The sequence below is a fragment of the Balearica regulorum genome, chromosome 20, assembly GCF_011004875.1.
Source record: "Balearica regulorum gibbericeps isolate bBalReg1 chromosome 20, bBalReg1.pri, whole genome shotgun sequence".
Lineage (NCBI taxonomy): Eukaryota > Metazoa > Chordata > Aves > Gruiformes > Gruidae > Balearica > Balearica regulorum.
In genome coordinates this window covers 1,525,262-1,543,679 of record NC_046203.1, presented here as the reverse complement: position 1 = coordinate 1,543,679, position 18,418 = coordinate 1,525,262, and the positions used below count along the sequence as shown (strand labels likewise).

The 18,418-nt window shown below is 57.8% G+C and overlaps 1 protein-coding gene across 6 annotated transcripts in view; it reads right to left on the bottom strand.

Moving 5' to 3' along the window:
* RXRA (retinoid X receptor alpha) overlaps window positions 1–18,418 on the bottom strand; it is a 112,664-nt gene extending 94,246 nt beyond the window's left edge. Inside the window, exon 1 of one of the 6 annotated variants that reach the window (XM_075772035.1) lies at window positions 18,083–18,418. In XM_075772035.1, the coding sequence (XP_075628150.1) occupies window positions 18,083–18,110 (28 nt within the window). In that variant the 5' untranslated portion in view covers window positions 18,111–18,418. Of the gene's footprint in view, window positions 1–3,707; window positions 3,870–18,082 lie in introns of those variants that run through there. The other 5 variants (XM_075772034.1, XM_075772040.1, XM_075772039.1 and 2 more) reach the window with 5 other exon arrangements.

Sequence of the window (18,418 nt, the reverse complement as noted above, 5' to 3'; positions counted from 1 at the left end):
AAAGAAGGGACCGGTGCAAGAGCCTGGAGCCACCACGCATGTGCTCAGCACTCACGCAACACAAACACATAGCATTATCCCCGTGCCTCAGTTTCCCTTCCCCTCAGAGGCATGCTGGGGGGGGCAGGAACAAGGCCACCGAGGTGACACAGAGACGGTACCGCAGGCACCCCAGCAGGACAGGTCCCCAGGTGCCTCCTCCAACCCCAGCGAGGACCAGGGTCTCCCCGCTGAGGCCACCCCACCATCACGGACGCTGCCTCTGCAGCCTGCTTCTGTCCTCGCTCACCTGCAATTCCCAAAGCAAGCACCCCAAATCCCCCCGCCCTCACTCTCCACTGCTGCCTCCCCCCAGCTCTGTGCCCACGGACCCCCCGCCTCCCCGACAAGCCCCACGCTCTCCCCAGGAGCTTTCCTCCCTGGGCAGACCCTCCGTCCCCGCACGTTCCCGCAGCCGGTGACTCGATCCTGGCTGGAGCAGCAGACAGGGACAGGACACACATGGCCTTGCCACCTGCGTCAGCAGGTTCCTGTCGGGAGGGACGGGAGCAGGGGGTCGTGCCTGACCCTCGTGGACTCGGCGCCGGCCCCCCCGCAGCCCCTCACCGGGGAGGAGCTGCCACGGCGGGGTCAGCCGGCAGGCGCTGCTTTCCCTCCCGGTGAGATGCCCACTGAGGAATCTGCACTTCATTCCTTGACACCCGCTTTAATTATAGGTATCAAGTCGGCTTCTCTCTTTCACAAGAGCCGTGAGCTAATTTCCTGCTCCCCTTTCTCCACGACGGGTTCGTGAGTCACTCGCTCCCTCCGTATCGAAGCGCAGGGCAGCGGGCTCTGCCAAAGCCCTCCCCAAGGGCCAGGGCATAACCTCCCAGCACCAGAGCTCTTGGCTGTAACATCCCAGGATGATCTTCAAAATTTCAGCCGTGTGTCCCTGCTACCACCGCGACCAGCAGAGAGGCGGTAGGTGACACCGAGACACGATACGTGCTGCCCAGTGCCGAGCGCCTCCAAGGGCTCCCCGCCACAGGGATGCTCTGTGCTCGCCGGCCGGCGCGGCACGCTTCTCCGGCAACAAAATGCTGACAATCTCCGCAAAATCCTTACCCAGTGGGGCATCCCGGGGCGAGGCATGCTGGAGGAGCCCCGCACGCCTGCTGCCAGGGCACGTCCCCGGGATGCAGACCACACCACTGCCAGGCTGTTAGCAAGCACACCCTGATGGCAGCTCCGTTTGTCTCCCCAGCAGCCAAAGCAGCAGCAGGGCTGGGGTGAGAGCTCCATCACACCACCACCCCATCGCTCGCTTCTCCCCGAAGGGGTTTCCTTTGCAGGGTGGTGGGTTTGGGGGTTTTTGTTGTTGTTGTTTTTAAACAGAAACTCATTAATCCCAGTATAACGAGGACTTTACTGGCTGCGGATTACCATTATTCATTTCAAGGAGACCCAGGTAATTGTTCACGAGCAGAAGACTCTACGCAGTTTACAAAAGGATCCCCAGCCCCACCGATGGAAGAGGCGGTGGGTCCCCAGGAGCGGGGCCGTCGCCCCTGGCCTCGCTCAGGCACACGCGACCCAGCGTGCAGAGGGCTCCCGCCCCAACGCCCACCGCTCCATCCCCAGCCGAGCCGCTCTCCCGGCCGGACAGGTCGTTGCGCTGTGATGCTGCCATTTGCCTTTTTACCCTACCATCCCCTGCACGTCTTCCTGCCACCCACCCCGGAGCAGCCCTGCTGCCTGTCCCCGGTCGGCACGGCTCGGGCACAGGCTGGGAACCCCGTGGGGGCTCAGGGAAGGGACCCCCCCCGGCTCACAGCAGCCACGCCACACTGTTGTTTGCTTTATTTTCTTAATCAAGTCACGAGACAGGGCGGATGCTGCTCCAAATAAATCATCAACCACAACAGCAATAAAGACAACCGGGTGGCCTCAGCTCGCACTTTGCGAGCACGGGACCAGCGGCTGAGCCGCCACCGCCCCATCGCTGACGGAGCAGCTCTTGTGCCATGTCTGGACGCTGCAGGTTGTCACCAAGGAAATGGTGACATGGTTGTACCAGGAAAGACGGCTGCAGACACAGCCAGCCAGGCCAGCTGCATGCCGCCGCACCACCAGGAAAAAGCGATCAAGGGCTGTGGCGGTCCCTCGGACACCCACCCCGGGGACAAGCATCCCTCCCTGCTCCGGGCTGCATCTCCCCTTTCCAGCCTTCTCCAGCCCCGGGGCCAAGGGTAGAAGGGGAAAGAAAATCTGCGTGTCTTTCCCCCGCGGGGTGCCAGCACAGCTCTTCTGCAAAAATCGAGCAACACGGGGATGGCAACAGAGCCAGCAGCATCTCCCCAGCCCCCAGGAGCCCCACGCTGCTGCCTGCACCGCTGCCCGCACCCTGCATGGCAGCTCAGCCCCCCAGCCCTGCAGGGACCCACCGGCTGGCTCCCAGGAGCTCCTCCGAGCCCACCCGCCCGGATCCCGTGCAATAAAAAGAAGCACCTCTGCTCCTGCACAGGGGATCTGGCCCTTCCTCTGCCTCAGCCAGCGCCAGGCAGGATCCGGCCAGGCAGGAGCATCGGGTCACTGCGTCCACATCGGGGTCCCTCCGGCCCCTGCACGGCTCGCGGCAGAGGGATGTTCTCCCTTTCTTCTCCAGGAGGATTAGACACACTTCTTTCCTCTCATTGCTTTTCAAAAGAGAGGCTTTTTATCATTGCTGATCCCTGGGGGAAACCTTTCTCTCTCTCATGCTTTTATAGCTTGGGCAGGGGGAAAGGAAGTTCTCCTTCATCTCAATCTCTCTGCTGACAGGCACCCTGAGCGCGACGGACAGAGCAGCTCCCCACGTCCCTGCCTGCACCCGGGCAGCACCCGAGCATCGCCCCGACACCGCCGGGGCTCCCCACCACCTCCCGGCGCCACGGGCTGCATCGCCAGCAACGCGCCCGGCGCCGAGCCCCAGAGAACGCCCAGGCAAAACCCTGTCTTATTATTTCGAAAGCCACGTTGCCGTTGCGAAATCCCAGCTTGTAAAAACCCCGGCAGAAGAAAAGCGGCCAACCCAGCTCAAGGCAGCTACAGGTGCTCTGCCCTTGCCTACCTGCTCCTCATTCTCTGAAGGCTGCAATTACATTTTCCAGTGTTTCTTAAATGGATTTTTTTTTTCCCCCTCTTCCTGACTGCTGCGGAACAGATCAAGCCAAGGAGAGGAAACCAAAGCTCAGAGCTGGCAAAGCTTTAGACACGCACAGCTATTTTAATGGACCACTCGCATGCAGAAGGCTACAAACACGCCTAAGTGTGCGCAGGATCGCAGCACGATCAGCTCTACAGCAAAACAAGTAAAGCCAGTGATCCCTGAAGCGCTGTCAAAAGCCCTAACTACCCAAAAGTGAAATCATGTTGTTTTTTCACCCTCTGAGCTCTCTCCATTACCAAAATCAGGGCTGAGGTTTGTCACAGCGGCAGACCGGGTGTTTTTTTAATTGTCAACCATGCTGCAACATTTTCTCTTTATTTTTAGGCATCCCTTTAAAACTATAGAGGAAATCATCCAAAAGAAGTTTGTTCAAACGGCCTGTCAGTTTGAGGAAGTGAAATTAAACCAGAAAAAAAACCCCTGAATCCTAATAAATCACACATCCACACACACACAAAATTGGAGAAATCTGGGCATGCCTCCAAAGCCAAGTAAATGGATGATAAACAAAACAAACCTAGCTCTGCCTGGTAATAAAGGCTTCCACAGTGGGAATTTCTCACCCGGGAATCACTTCCACCGAGGGCACAGCTCGTGGCACACGGGGAGCTTCCCCGCTCCCCAGCAAAGCTGTGCCTCCGGCGACTGCCAGCGATGCCGTCCCACGCTGAGCTGGGCTTAACGGGCACAAATCCTGCACTGCCTCTGCTTGCATGAATTTCCCCCGCCCTGCAAAGCCCTGGCCCTTTGGGGGAGCACACCCTGTCCCCGTCCCCGCTGCAGATGGATCGATCACCCCGTGACGCAGAGAGGGCGGCTGTTTGCTTTGGCTGGAGTTACGGGAAAGCCCCGCTCTTCCCCCGCGCAGGCACCGCTCGAGCCCTCGGCGGGCAGCAGGGACCCGCTCAGGGCCTGCGGACCCACCCAGAGCAAACAAGGCTCACAACTCGCAGAGGAAAATAAATAAATAAATAAATAGGCAAAACAAAGGCAAGGGAAAGGGCAAGAGGAATAAGGATGAAGATGCTGGAATAAACCCCCCCCCGGGCACCCCGGTGCCTGAAGCAGGAGGCAAAGCCAGCATATGTAACAGCAAAAAAAGCAGCAGCCAAGTCTCCTTTCACCCTCCAGGCGCAGGTGCCCATTGATATGGATGCTGCAGAGCAATGCCCACCCCCTCCCCGGCAAACAGGGTTCAGCTTTTCAAGCGGCGCAGCGGGAGGCAGAGCAAAGGGAGGAGGGCAGGGACCCACGCTGAGATGTGTCCCAAGTCCGCTGACCCTGGTGCGGCCTCTACGTGCCCAGAGCTGGATTTTGGGGGGCTCACACGTGGCACAGCTGGGCCAAGAGCCGAGGGTATGACAGCAAAGCCAGCGGAGGGGTGGACACGTGCAGAGACGACCCCAGCACCAGCCGGCACGGTCCCCATCGCCTCCCTGGCACAGCCGTGAGCGAGCCCCCACGCGGGGACCCGACCCCCGGGCGGGCAGCCCACCCCTCTCCCCGATCCTCTCTTTGTTTTCCAGTAGAGATTGCCACGAAACGGTTAAAGGTTTCTAAGCTGGGCTCTCCTGAGGACTCCAGTTAAAAGTCCACCGGGCATTTTCCCATCGTGGACTTTAGCCCCGGAGCACGGCTGCGATAACGCGCGCGGAGGTGCCAGCTTGCCCTGGGACCCGCCACCGGCTGCTCCGCCGCCGCCGCAGGACGGGGTGCCACCGAGGTGGACAACACCCACAGAACACGCAGGGCCCCACGCAGGACAGAAAACTGCCGAACAGGCGTCAGAGCAGCATTTTGGGGTTTGGTAACATGAGGTTATGTGGAGCCTTTGCAGAGCGGGGAGCTACAGGGCTCCGTGTTTCTGCCAGAGCAGCCAACCCACCTCCTGTGACAAGGATCTGGCTGTCCCCGAGGAGCCCGTTTCACCCACCTCCGGCTCGCACCGGGCACCCAGGCACAAATTCCCCCCAGGGATTTTGCGTAGGGGCAGAGCCCAGAGATTTCTCCCCCGAGGGAGATGCAAGGGCAGAAGCTGCGCTGCCCTCTCTTCTGGGAACAGACACCCGGCTCTGCTCTCCAAGGTTGTCTGCAAATCCTCTTTCACCAGGACTACACATACCATTTTTTAAAAGCTGGGTGATGTAACCAACCAGTATTTATAATGCTGAAAACATCCCAAAGCTCCGTCTCTTCCAGCTCCCAGGCACGCTGTGTACTCTTAATAAAATAATTGCAATGATGAATAGCTCCTTATAACATTCCTCTTCTGCAGCTACTGACAGGGCCAAGAGCCGGGATGGAAAGTCCTTCTCCTAACGCTCCTTCAAGTAACATCCAGGATCTTACCTCTTCACAGCAAAGATACAGTGAAAATGTGGATGAAGCGTCAGTCCTGCACCGAGCCGCTGCACGATGCAGAGACAGGAACGACAAGCTCCCTCTCCCCCAGCCCAGCTACATCATCGCTTTAATAATAAAGTCAGCAAATCACCGCGGGTCAATCGCAGTCCTTAGTTAAGCTGACGCGATCTTGAACCTATTCGATGAAATCAATGCTGACCTGCTGATTCCGCCGGTGCTCGCGGGGTCCGCGCCAGCCCAACCACCCTGGCAAAGGCTCCTCTGCCGAAGGGTCGCCCGTGAGCCCCAGCCCCGGCACGGGGCCAGGCAGCATCGGGAAGCTCATGTCCTCCGCTTCTGAAACAGGGCTGCAGATTTAACCATTCGCTTGTAAGTCCTCATGTGCCCACGATTGCCACACTGACCATTACAGGAGCAGGCCAATGCATCAGGTTTGTGTTTGGGGTTTTTTTTTTTTGGTAGAGTCACTTCTACCTTATTAATTTGTAAAGGTACATTCAATTAGGGAGCACGCTGGCTTCGCCCTCCCTTCCCATGCAAAGCAAGCTTTTATTCCCAGCCAGGGCCAGGCTCTCTGGGTGCTTTTCCCAGCGCACAGTCTCTGCTCACAAAGGTTTGCAATTGGGCCAGCGGGACTGGCCAGGGAAGAGCGTTTGCCCCATCACGCCGCTGGGAGCCGAGGGGTGCCCAGACCGGGTGACTTACACAAGGCCACCCAGGGAACCGGCGGCAGAGAGGGCCCCGGGATCAGCCCTCACCCCAACCGCCGCTGCAGCTCGGGGACTTCCCAGTGCCTGGCCCCGGCGGGGCAGAACAGGCAGGACCGGCACCTCCCGCCCTGCCGGCACCTCCCCGCGCCCGGCATGCACCAGCAGCCACGTGTTCGTCCCCTTACCACCTGGCGCGGGCAGCGAGGACCCCAGCTCACACCCCGACTCAGCGCAGGCGCTTTTCCACCCCGACACGTGCTCTCCTCCCTCCAAAGGGCTGGTTTGGGGGTCCCCGCATTTCAGGCAGGACTGGGAGCATCCCTCTGCTCTCAGGGATGAGCCAGGATGAGCTTTGCCCTCCATGCCACTGCTGCCCAGGCCGTACCCTGGGGCTTGCCTGCTCGCGAATCCCCGAGAAGAGCTTTTGGGCTCCCCCCAACACCGGCTGCTGCCTCCGGGGTGCAGCTGAGCAACCGGAGCAGTGCTCAGGGCAAACGCCACTGCTCCAAGAGAGGGACCTGGGAGGATGCCCGGACCAACCCCACATCCCCTGCACTGCCGCGGGGTTTTGGGAAGGTGCAGGGAGAGGTGGATCCTCCCCATTTGCGTAGGTGGGGGCTTCAGAAGGGCACCGCGCTGTTATCTGCCACCCAGGGCTTGCTGCAAGAAATCCCTGCCCTGCGACATTTCCTGCACACACCTAGAGGCCGTGAAACCTTGCTGGAGAAGCCAGACACGGTTTTCCGTGCCCGCCCAGCCTCGGCTCCCATGGCATAACACCCGGCCGACCAGAGCGCCTGGGTGCCTGCGGGGAGCGGCGCCGAACACCCCTTGGTAATAGCAGCACAGGCGGAAAAACAACAAAGATGAGAAAACCGAGCGCCCAAGCTAAACAAACCCCGCAGTGACCGATGGCCTCTGATTTCCACAGCCTAAACCTGCCCCACAGGTGCGGCACGAAGAGGCAGCACCTTGCCGTAAGGGAACTGCTGGCTTCTTCCTCCCAGAGGAGGGTGAAGCTCCAAGGCAGAGCCCCTGAGCTGCGGGGCACGGCAGCACCGCTACCAAAATACAACTCAAAACAGGCAAAACCCCTGACAAACTAAATCTGTGTCTCCCGATCCCATAAGCAGCACGAAAACCTACTCAGGGTGTAATTCGGGGTGCTGCCTTGCTACATATCTCAGGAGCAAGTCCCTGCACAGCACCAGCCCCCCAGCACCCTGCGGTGGGGCAGCAGAGCCCCCCCCCAGCGCATCTGGGATTCCTGCTCCCAGCAAGCCCTGGCTCTCAACCGCTGTTTGGACAAAGTCTCCTACATTTGCAAACAATAGGTATCAGCTGGCCTGGGGCCAGGCTATCTCTGGCAGGGATCACGGCTAAGCCTTCCTAAGTGCTTAAATGGGGGCCTGCAGGTAATTGTCCCAGGAGCCTGAACTCTTCCCGGAGCCACCTCCGATGTCCGGTCCCTGATACGGGGCACAGGGCAGCCGGCCAGCATGGCTCACCTGCAAAAACCAACCCAGCGAGGATGGCAGCGGAGCGGACGGGGATCTAGGGCTGCTCCGCAGCAGCGCAGCTTCCAGCACGGCTCCTGGCATCCTCCCCTTCCCAGCTCTGCTCCTGCTCCCCGCCGTGGGGCCGAAGGGCTGCGGTGCTCCCCCGGAGCTGCCTGGGCATCCTATAAATACCACCGCAGAGGCTTGGGGAGAGCATATGGTGAGGCACAAAGTATTAACACTGCACTTGGCACAGTTTGCTCACAATGTGCCCATCCAGCAGACCACAATTTGCTTAGGGGTGCAGAAAGTTTCGGTTTTAGCAGGTTTACCCTGACAGGAAGGGAGCCTGGGTGGCCTCTGTAGGTACAGGAAACCCCTTTCTATCACGCACATCACTCCGCTTCCTCTGGATTTCTTTAACCTTTCACTCTCAGCCTGATTTATGCCTTCACACTGATTTTTGCATGCGTGCACTTTCCTGCTCTCCGCTCCCGTGTTGTGGCTCCACACCAGCAAAAACACTGGCAGAGCCTCGGCATCGTCTGCCCGGAGCCGGAGCAATCTCTGCAGGAAAGCCGCCTCCTCTGCCTCTCTCCAGAGGAGCTGGGTTTTGCAGGCAGCGCGGAGGGGAACGCGCACACGTCCCGTGGTGCTGGGCTCGGCGCCCTGCTGCGCTTCAGGGCTGCGCAGCCAACACGCGGCTCCCAGCCACCCGTGGGATCCGCGCTGGTCTTGCGTGATGAGGAGGCGGCAGGCGAAGCACTGGAGCAGCTAATCTGGGACCCCAGGGAGACGTCCCAGCAGAAGAAAGTCAGAGATGGAGATTTTGCTGCAAAGGCGCTGGGCGGTGAGCCCCGGGCTCCAGCACAGCAAGCCCAGCAGTGCAAAGGAGGGACTCAGTTTTCCTTGCAGAGAAGGAAAGGATCCACGACCAGCCCGGATCTCAGCCCGGAGCCCTCCGAACAGGGGGGCAGCGGACTGAGGAGGCACAGGGCTGGGGGAGCCCAACTGCTGCCACCCGCTCCCCATCCCTGGGAGCACCCACTCCAGTCGGGACACGGCACTCAGCACCCCATCGAGAAAGGGCATCCCCAGCACCACGAGCACACGGAGCGGTGCCCGGCGATGCCTTCGGAGGCAGGAGGGCACGAGGGCGGTGGGGACACAGCCTTAATGTCACCTAAAGGGCCTCTCGGGTGGGAAGATTAGCAGCTTGTTCCCGGGCTCATGGGGATCCCGGTGCAAGAGGAGCGAAATATCAGACTGCGTCGGGAAACGTACCGGACAGGGGGAAGGTGCCTCTGGGAGAAGGGATGCGGGGACACAACCGGTGTCTTCCATCCCCGCTCTCATGTCCTAAGCTCCACGCCACGGCCCACGCGGTCCTGTCCTTACGGCCGCCACCATCCAGGGAGGGAAAAAAAGAGAAAACCCCAAAGCAAGAACAAGCCAAGAAAGCGTCTCTCTGTCCAGTTTACGTGGGACGTGGCAGGTCACCCCCAAGAGCCACCCACTCGCAGCACTCCCCCAGCCTGGCACAGCGGCAGCAGCCGATGGGAAATGAAGTTGCAAAGGTTATCGTTTCGGTGTTTGACTAAGCATAAAAATCCCGCTCTGAAAACAAAAAAAGGGAAAAGGGGGACAGGAAGAGCAGCATGGGGGGGGAGAGGGGCAGCAAGGCACGGCATGGTGGCCCCAGAAACGTGGGAGAGGGGGCACACGGGCTCACAGCATACTGATACGCATTTCCATTTCAGAAGAGTTCCCTGGGAAAATAAATGCAAAGTCTGTTATAAAAGTTTATCTGTGTGTGCAAGAAAGAGTGAGCGCGCCTGACTACGGTATAGAGATGTCATTATTTTCATGCATCTGCCTTACCCAATTTTATTTAGTTGCTTTCTGCACCATTTCATGCTCATTCTGCTGCTGAGCTAGACAATTGCTTTATAACTCTAGGGTGCAATTTCACTGTCTGTGAGCCACACGCACGCACACGGGGTCTGTGCTGGGATGGAGCAGGGAGCTGCACCTCCCCATTTGGGGGCTTGTATTGAAATAGGTTTTCTTAATAAATTTAAAAATTTAAAAAAAAAAAGAGAAAATTAAATTGAAATGCTAAACCACAATCTCTAACGTATTATAATTCAAGGACCACACGTGGGGGGTGCAGACTCGGAAAGCAACGGCTCCCCATTAAGGAGGAGGAGGATGAACCGGAGGGCAATTTGCTCTCTCACGCTAAGTGAACGCGGAGAGCCGGAGCCCAGCAGGCTGGAGGGCAGAAGCCCTGTGAATCACGCCGGATTTTTATGATCAATTGAAAGTCACACTTGAACAAGTGCAGGTCAAAAGGGAGGGCTGGCCATGCAGGTGCAGAGCTCTGAGACAGCGGTTTTCAACTTGCTGAAGTTGCCTGGTCGCTCGCACGGTCCGGGTGCCCTCGCAGGGACCCCTGCTTTTACCCCAGACCCCTGACACCCCCCCACCCCAGCATCCCCCCAGGCTGCAGCAGCCCCACGGGTGCGGGTCAGGGCAGCTGCGTGGTGCGAGGGGGTCTGCAGAAGCAGCCCCAACACCGATGCAAGGCCACGCGGGGCTGCGCATCTCCCCGGCACGGCACGAGCGAGCATCTCCGGCACAACCTGCTGCTGATACGCCGTTATCTGCCGCCGGCCGGGCCCTGCTCGCCGGCGTTAGAGGCCGGAGCTCCTCCGCACGAGGCAGAGCCCCCAGCTTCCCGGGCCTGATAGTCACTCATCCGACAAAAATGGGGCAGCCGAAAGAGGAGGTGGGGGCAGAAGGGGACTCCAGCATGGTCTGGCAAGGACGACTGGTGGGAAAAGAGGGTCCGTCTTTTTTCTCCCTTTTGCACAAGCCCCCACCCGCACACGGGTCCTTGGGGAGCGGCTGCTGCTCCCCGGGGTGCAGGGCAGGGAAGGCGCAGTGCTGGCCAGCCGCTCTCACCCATCCCTCACCCCCCCACCCCGGGGCAGCCAAAACAGCTTCCCCAGCTCCATGCGATGCCCCCAGGTCTGCTCCTGCCTCTGCCTGACCCCGCTCCTCTCTACGCCCCTTCGTGCCTCTGCCATCGCTCACCATCTCACCCGCTCAGAGCAAACCTCCGCACTGCACCCCATGCCAACCCCGTCTCCCCACCTCGTCACCTCCGCATCTCCGGGCAGATCTCAGCTGGAAGCGTACCCCCTCTCCCGCGCTTCTCCTTCCGCTCTTGCCTCACCACCGCCATTGCCTCACTTCGACTCCGTAATGGGCACGTAGGAGACGCGCTGCCCACAACAAAATTGTCTTGCAGCAGCCCACAGAGTTCACAGGAGAAAGAAAAAAAAAAAAAAAAAGAGAGAGGAAAAAAAAAAAACCCCAACTTTCCAGCACTTACTTGTCAGCCAAAAATGGAAAAACAATAATCAAATGTTTCTGCCTTCGTGCCCAGCGCCGCACAGCCAGCTGAAACTAGACAGGGCATCCCTCCCTAATCCGCTCCTGGCAGCCCCAGCACAGAGGATTTGCTCCATGAGCGGAGGGGGCTGTAAACCTCGGGGGGGTCCCGGGCTGCCCTCAGCTCCCCCTTCGTCTTTTTTTATTATTTTTTAAAAGTCTGTAAAAGCTGAAGAAAGCCAAAACTCCACAAAAGAGGAGACCATGAAAAGTAACAACCAGATGGGAATCCCATTACCATTTTATTGGTCACAAATACCAGTATTGCACCTTTTATCTCTTCGCTTTGCGGTGATCTCGCATCTGATGCAATCCGGGGAAGGGTTATGGCTCAGACAAGACCCAAGCCCAAACACACCACCAACCTCCACTCAGGACCCACCAAAACCAAGAGATTAACCCCCCCCCAAAAAAAATCTCCTGGGGTTTCAAAGAAGGAGCAATGCCCACGGGGAGAGGAACCGTCTTCCACTAGAGCAGAAAGGGGATGCACGCCCCGCTCCTGATGCTTGCTAAAACCAATATTTAGGGTGTTTCTTCCTTGCCCTCTGCTTTGGGAGCACCTGGCTTACGCACAAACCCCATCTGCGAGCTCTTCTGTGCTCCCAGGCCAAAAACCAGCTTGGGGTTGTTGGGTTTTTTTGGCTACCAGGAGCTGGGACCCTCAGAAGCCCACGGGAGCCCTGCAGAGCTCAGATCCCAGACGGATCTGCTCCGCAGGGCTGGAAGCCGCCATCCCAGCCGAGGTTTCACAACCGCCCCACGCCCTCGCTCCGGGCCCCGTTCCCAGCTTTGCTGGTGCTCAGACGCACCCGCGTGCCTCAGTTTCCCCACCCTGTATCTGTCTCATCTGGGCCGACTGCGAGTTTTCAAGGGAAGATCCGTCCCCTCTCGATGCGCAGAGGCAGGAGCTGGCACAAACAGGGCTGCGATCGGAATTACAGCCCCAAGGTGCAACCTTGAAACTTTTATTGTAGATCACAATAAAAGAAAAAAAACAACGAAACCAACAACCATTTTATGCTTACAAGTGGTCTGTTTGAACAGGATTATTTTTTAACTCCATGTTAAACAAAATTTCAAAGGAGGGGAGCTGTGTTTGGGTTTAATTTGAACCCTTTCTTTCCTTTCTTGCAAAGGAATTGTTCCCTGTTTATCTCAGAAAACACCCTCCATTTTGAAAAGCTCTGTCTTCTCTAAATAAAAAGTCAGGTTGTTTCCCTGACTTTGCTTTGCTTTTTCTAAGCAAAACGTTGTCAGAAAAGGCAAGTTCTCACAGCCAGTTTCCATCTCAACAATTGAGCATTTTCCTAGGCTAAATTGCTTCTGTCTGAAAATCTTCTAGCAGTTTGAGCTGGCTGGCATGTGTGGGGATCCTTCTGTAGGGTTTTTTAAATCCTTATTTGCAATATTATTTCGTCTGCTCTGCGCTGCCTTGATGTTCAAGCAGCCTTTGGAGAGACACAACCACTCCTCCCTCCTCCTCTGTCCTCCCTCCAGGCACACGCATTCCTTTGAGGAGGAGGAGAGGGGAGAAACGAAATAAAAGACAAGCAAAGAGGAAAATGTCAGAAAGCTGCTTTTTGCCTGTGTGTCAAACGTTCAAAGTTATTCCAGAGTCTAGTCTTTAAATGTAATAAAATCCAGCAACTCCTGACAAAATCAATTAAAATAAAACCACCCAGGCTGCCTCCCCTATCGCTTTGTAGCTACGCTGACTTTGAGAGCCCACCTGGGCCTTTTAGGAAGCAATTACGGAATTGCCGGGTTGGATCCTGCACCGGCAACGCGCTCGCTCTGCCGAGCATCCCCGCGCACCGCGGAGCGGAGGGAGGAGAGACCCAGTTCCTTCGCCCGCGGAGGGAGGTGATGGTGGGGAGACGCGATGGGGATCCGAGCCAGAGAACAGGATTAATTAGAGCCCAATTAGGTTACCGAGCTCCCAGGGAAGGTCCCCGCAATACCCAGCGCTTTGCCAGCAGTGATTTGAGGTGCCCCTGGTTTTGGTTACCACCGGCAGCCCAGCGTGGCGGAGAGGAGCCCGGCCGGCCGGCAAAACCCCCTCGGCATCCCCGCTCCATCGCCACCGCCCTCGGTGAAGCCCCTTGCCAAAGGCCACCACCTCTTGCTGTCTCACCGCCTCCCGCAGCGGGGTCACGGGATATTTATAGCATATTTATTTCGGTGATTTCAGGCAGCCGAGAGCCTCGGGGGAATACCCCGCACGGTGCCCCCCGAAAGGCGCTGGGATGCTCGTAGGAACCAGCACCCTGTGAAAGAGGCAGGACCAAAGAACATCCCAAAGCCCAAGCCCCCGCCCCGCGGCGCACACAGCTCCGCTATTTGTTTGTTTTCTTAACCATCCTGCAAAAAAGAAATAAATAAAAAATAAAAAATTCAGCCCGGTGGCAGGGCTCTGGCATATGGGAATCCACCCCTGCTCTCAGAAAACAATACTCCAACAAAAAGGTTTTTAACCTGTTTCTTAACAAATATTTATTTTTGCCTTCAAGATGTGGGTGGGACAAAGCCAGGGTGTATTTTCCAGTGAAATGTTTTGATTCCCCCCTTGATTTTTTTCTTCAACAGGAGCAAAATGCCAATAATAATATTTGCAATGAATAACTAAAATTCTGTGGCTTTCTCCCCCACTCTCTTTTAAATAAATAAAATGCCCTAAATACGAGAAACGCAAACGCTCTCTCCAGCACAGCAGGACAACGTGGAGTAAACTCAGGGACCCTCAGAGGATTTATTTGACTGTCACAGCCCAGATTCTGAAAAAGGCAAAAATTCCTTCCCAGCTTGTTTTGCATATGTCAATTGGGAGAGGTCGAGCCCTACACTGTGCTTCAGCAAGAGAGACCAGGACACGACTACACTTTATCTCTTGCTCCTACGAGGCCCCTCTCCGGTGCGGCACTGGCAGCCCCACGGAGCCGGCCAGCGTCTTCCAGATGTGGGGCAGGGGATTCCTGCTTCCTCACTGGGATGCTCAGACAAACCGTGATGCTTTCTGCGTCCTTCAGAATTTTTCCTCCCTGTGGATCTTCGTATCAGCTGCAAGTTTCAAGCAGAATTAAGGAGCATGCTGAGGTCTCAACCCAGACATGGGTTCCCACCAATCTGCCTTGGGATTTGCACGGCATCCAGGCTCATCCCGGCCACGTGCCCGATGGCAAGGGCGGGGTGAAGGTGTCTCATGGATTCTCGCACTTTCGCTCTCTCTTCAACCCGAAGCAGCCCCCATGCTCTGGGTCGCTTCCCCCCAGCCCGAAACTGGAGGTTGTTTTGCTGTTTTCCTCGGAGGCGTTCCCGCTCCGGCCGGGCCGTGCACGGCCAGTTCTCACCCCACATCCTGAGCAGCTGCAGCCGTCCCTGGCACGGCTGCACGGGTGAAAAGATGGACTCGCAGAGGTTGCAACCCGGTGAACTGACCTCCAGGAGGGAAGCACTGGCCTCGGACACCCATTAACTGTTTCTTCCCCCCATGAGGCTGAGCCTCGAGGGAGGGCTCCCCAATCTCACCAACCCCTTCTGCTCCCCAGGAGCCACCACCTTCTTAGGGGAACGGGCAAAGAAGAAAATGAACAATTAAAGGATCGCAATGGTGAGAGCCTTGGGAACAAGCAGCTACCCAAAGAACCAAGTTCCTTGGCTTGCACATCAGTCCTCAACCTGCAGGCACCGTGCAAAGCCTGACCTCGGCACGTGCACCCCACCACGCTGGAGGTGTGGAGCCCCCAGCCCCTCAAGCGCTTGCGCGACAGCTTTTTCTTGATTTTCCTCCTGTAGACTCCGCTCAGCACAGTCGTCCCCCCCGCCCCCCCGAGTCACAAAAGCAAGACGTCCCCAATCAACCAAAACCTACTAAAGGGAGATCTGTACCCCCAGACAGCTTCTAAAGCAGCATCCGCTGGCCCCCGAGGTGCTTATGAACCTCACCCAGCCGGTGGTGGTACCCGCACCACGCAGCAAGGCTGCACGCAGGCAGCCCCGGGGCAGGCGCAGGCAGCCCCACTGCCCACAGACATCCAGCTGCAGGTCGTCCCGGGAGTGGGACAGCACACGGAGCCACAGGGGGACGGCGTCCAGCCTGGGAGATGCCTGGGGACGCGCTGTCCTCCCGGGGAGCCTCTGCCTGGCATCTGCCAGCAGCTCCCGAGACAAGCAGGAAAATGAGATACTACTATTAAAAGTGCCCGGCGCTGGCCACGCTTCCACCCATGACATCAGCGGGGTTATCTGAGTCTACCCAAGGGCAGGACTTGGCCAGGAACCTCCACCAGGTTATGGTTTTTAGGCCAAATTGAGCTGAGATTTTTTGGGGGGGCCACACAGTAATGGAGCCTGACTTTTGGCTCCCAGTTGCTCCTGTTCTCCAACTCAGGCCCATACTGGTGTGCAGGGAAAGAAACTCCACAAGCTTGGCTATTTTTCCCCCCTCAGCTGGCAAATACCAGCTCCCGACCATGACATGGGATGGGGTCAGCAAACACCCTGGCACTCGGGACCCGGTGGGTTTTGGACCATCCCACCTCCAAAAAGCCCTGTGGCCCCACCAGCTCCGTTCTGGTTTCACTGGGAAGATCTCTGCTCACGCTCCTCAAGGCTCCCCTCGCTCTTACAAACTGCTCGCACGCTTTCACGCTCAACCTGCCTCCAAGCACGACCAAGATGTCCCCCTCCAAAACCCGAAGAACCCACTGTCCTTACAACCAAAGCTGATTTTTCCAGTAATCACTGACCAAAACCAGCGGATAAGGTTTAGGAGTCACTTTGGCCACAGCACAACACGCAGCAGACACAAACCTAGACCATGCGCCCTGAACAGCTCCGGCAGGCAGCTGAATTTCCTCCTAAGCCAGCGATATGTGCAGTTATAACCCCCACCCAGCACCGCTGGCCTGGGGTGGCTGCCTTGCTTTCCCTCTGGATGCTCCCATGTGCTGCGCAGCATGTTGCAAAGACCCACCCTCTCCCCACCACACACACACGTACATTTATAAATGAGCAGATAAATCAGTTGTTTTTCATTTGCACCAGTGTGAAAATCCTTACCCGAGCCAGCAGCAAGGTGACACACGCTCCCCCTCTCCTCCCCCGTCCAAGTCAACATGACTAATAACACAACGTATTATTTAGCATCTACAGCTTAACAGGAGAGCTCAGGTCTGAAAGAAAACGCAAGTAAATACGTAGGGCCTGATCCTGCCCGTATCAACAGAGGTTTGGACTGTCTTCCACAAGAGCATCAAAGGAAACGTAAATCTCACAACAGCCACCCCTAAGATTAAACCACTTTTGTGCGGCAAGAGACAGGCACCTTCTGCCGCGGTGGGTGTGTTTGTGATGATCCCCGGCACCCGCATTTCATCCACCCAAAAGGAGTCGTTTTGACTTTGCGAGCGGGACCCGCTCCTGGGGGACGCCGCAGGTGAGACGCTTCCAGCCCGAGCAGCAACTCTGGGCAAGTCGACCCAGCAGCACTGCCCAGCTCAGGGCCGAATCAACGAGGGGCACTGGGCAACCATCACTTTGGGGGAAAGGAGATGCCAGCTGAAGACCCGCCAGCCTGCGGGGCCAGGCTCTCCCTGCCAAAGCCCCCAGACCACAGCAGTCCTGGAAACCCTCCCGAGGGGCAGGGCCAGCCGGGGACCTTGTGATCGTCTTTATATTTATTCCCCTCTTAGAAAGGAGCAACTGAAAATGCAATTCTTCAAAAACAAAAAAGAAACAAAACACCCCACCGCAGGGTAGCAGAGCTTGAGGACGGATTTAAAGCCCACGGAAACCGGAGTGGATGTTCTCACTGGCCGTGGGCTTGCTCGGCCGGAGGCTGGGAGCCCGCACCCCGCCACGCTGAGCGGTGGTAGAGGTGGCAGGATTAGTCCCCCTTCTCCCTCGCCTGGACTTGGCACCGGGCTACTTCACTAAAACTTTTCTTCCCCCCACCCTGAGCACTGAGCTCTGCAATATCACTTCTCCTGAAACCCAGACGCAGGGAAGCATTCACCCTTACAAGCCAGGACTTGACTCAGTCACTGAAACGATGGCAAACTCCAGCTGGAAATAGGTCTTCACATGCAATTAAGAAGAAGAGGGGAAAGAAAAAAAGAAAGGGGGAAAAAAAAAAAAAAAAGCAGGAGGGTCCCAAGCGTGCCGGCTTCTGGGAGCTGCCAGCGAGGGAGGATGCGAGCGGAGGGGCCGGTGGCAGCACGGGGGTCCCCGCGGGCGCTCCGCACCCCCCGGCCCGCCTGCGCGTCCCAGATGCCGGCGGGGAGAGAGAAAGGGGAGGAAAAAAGAGAAAAAAAAAAAAAGAAACCGAGAGGGAAAAGCAAGAGGGGGGAAGCAAAGGCTGCGAGCTGCCAAGCCCTCCTGCAGAAGTAGCTCCGGGCGGGGAGGGGGCTCCGCTGGCCCAGCCCGGGTGCCCGCTGCCCCGTTTGAAAATGCCGCTTGCGCCGCCGCTGCCCGCCCGGCCCGGCTGGGCTCCCCGCCCGGGCCCGCCGCCCCCCGGCTGCGCCTCGCAAAAAGGAAAAAAAAAAAAAAAAAAAAAAAAAAAGAAAAAACCCCAAAAATAATAACTCAAATGAGGCGGCCGGAGCGGGGGCCCCGGGACAGGCCTGCCCGGCACCTTCCCCGGCGCTGACACCAACTCTCCCCGCGGGGCTCCTGCCCTCCCCGGGGAAGGGGCGCAGCGCATCCCCCGCCCGCTGCCTCCCCGGTGCGGGCAGCTGGAAGGGGAAGCGGAGGAGGGGGCAGGTCGGGCGCTTATTTTATTTTATTTAACCACCACCACCACCACCCCCCCCTCCCGCCCCGCCGCAGGAACGGAGAATCTTTTTCGGAACAAAACTCACCCAGTGGCAGGAAGTGTTTGGTGTCCATAGCTGGTGCTTAACTCATGCCAAGGGGCTTGGTGAAGATCGGCGGCGAAAAACACACACACAAGGCGCGCGGAGGGGAGGAGAGCGAAATCAAAGCGAAAAGGGGAGAGGGAGGGGGGAAGGGGGGGGAGAAAAAAAAAAAAAAAAGCCCAAGGGGCGGAGGAGGAGGAGGAGGAGGCGGCGGGGAAGGCTGCAGCCCCGCACCGGCGGCCCCGCGCAGCGCCGGGCGCGCAGACGAGGCCGCGGAGTTGTTGCAAACTCCCAACAATGTAACTCCGCCGCTCGGCTCCGCTGGGCGCGATCGGCTCC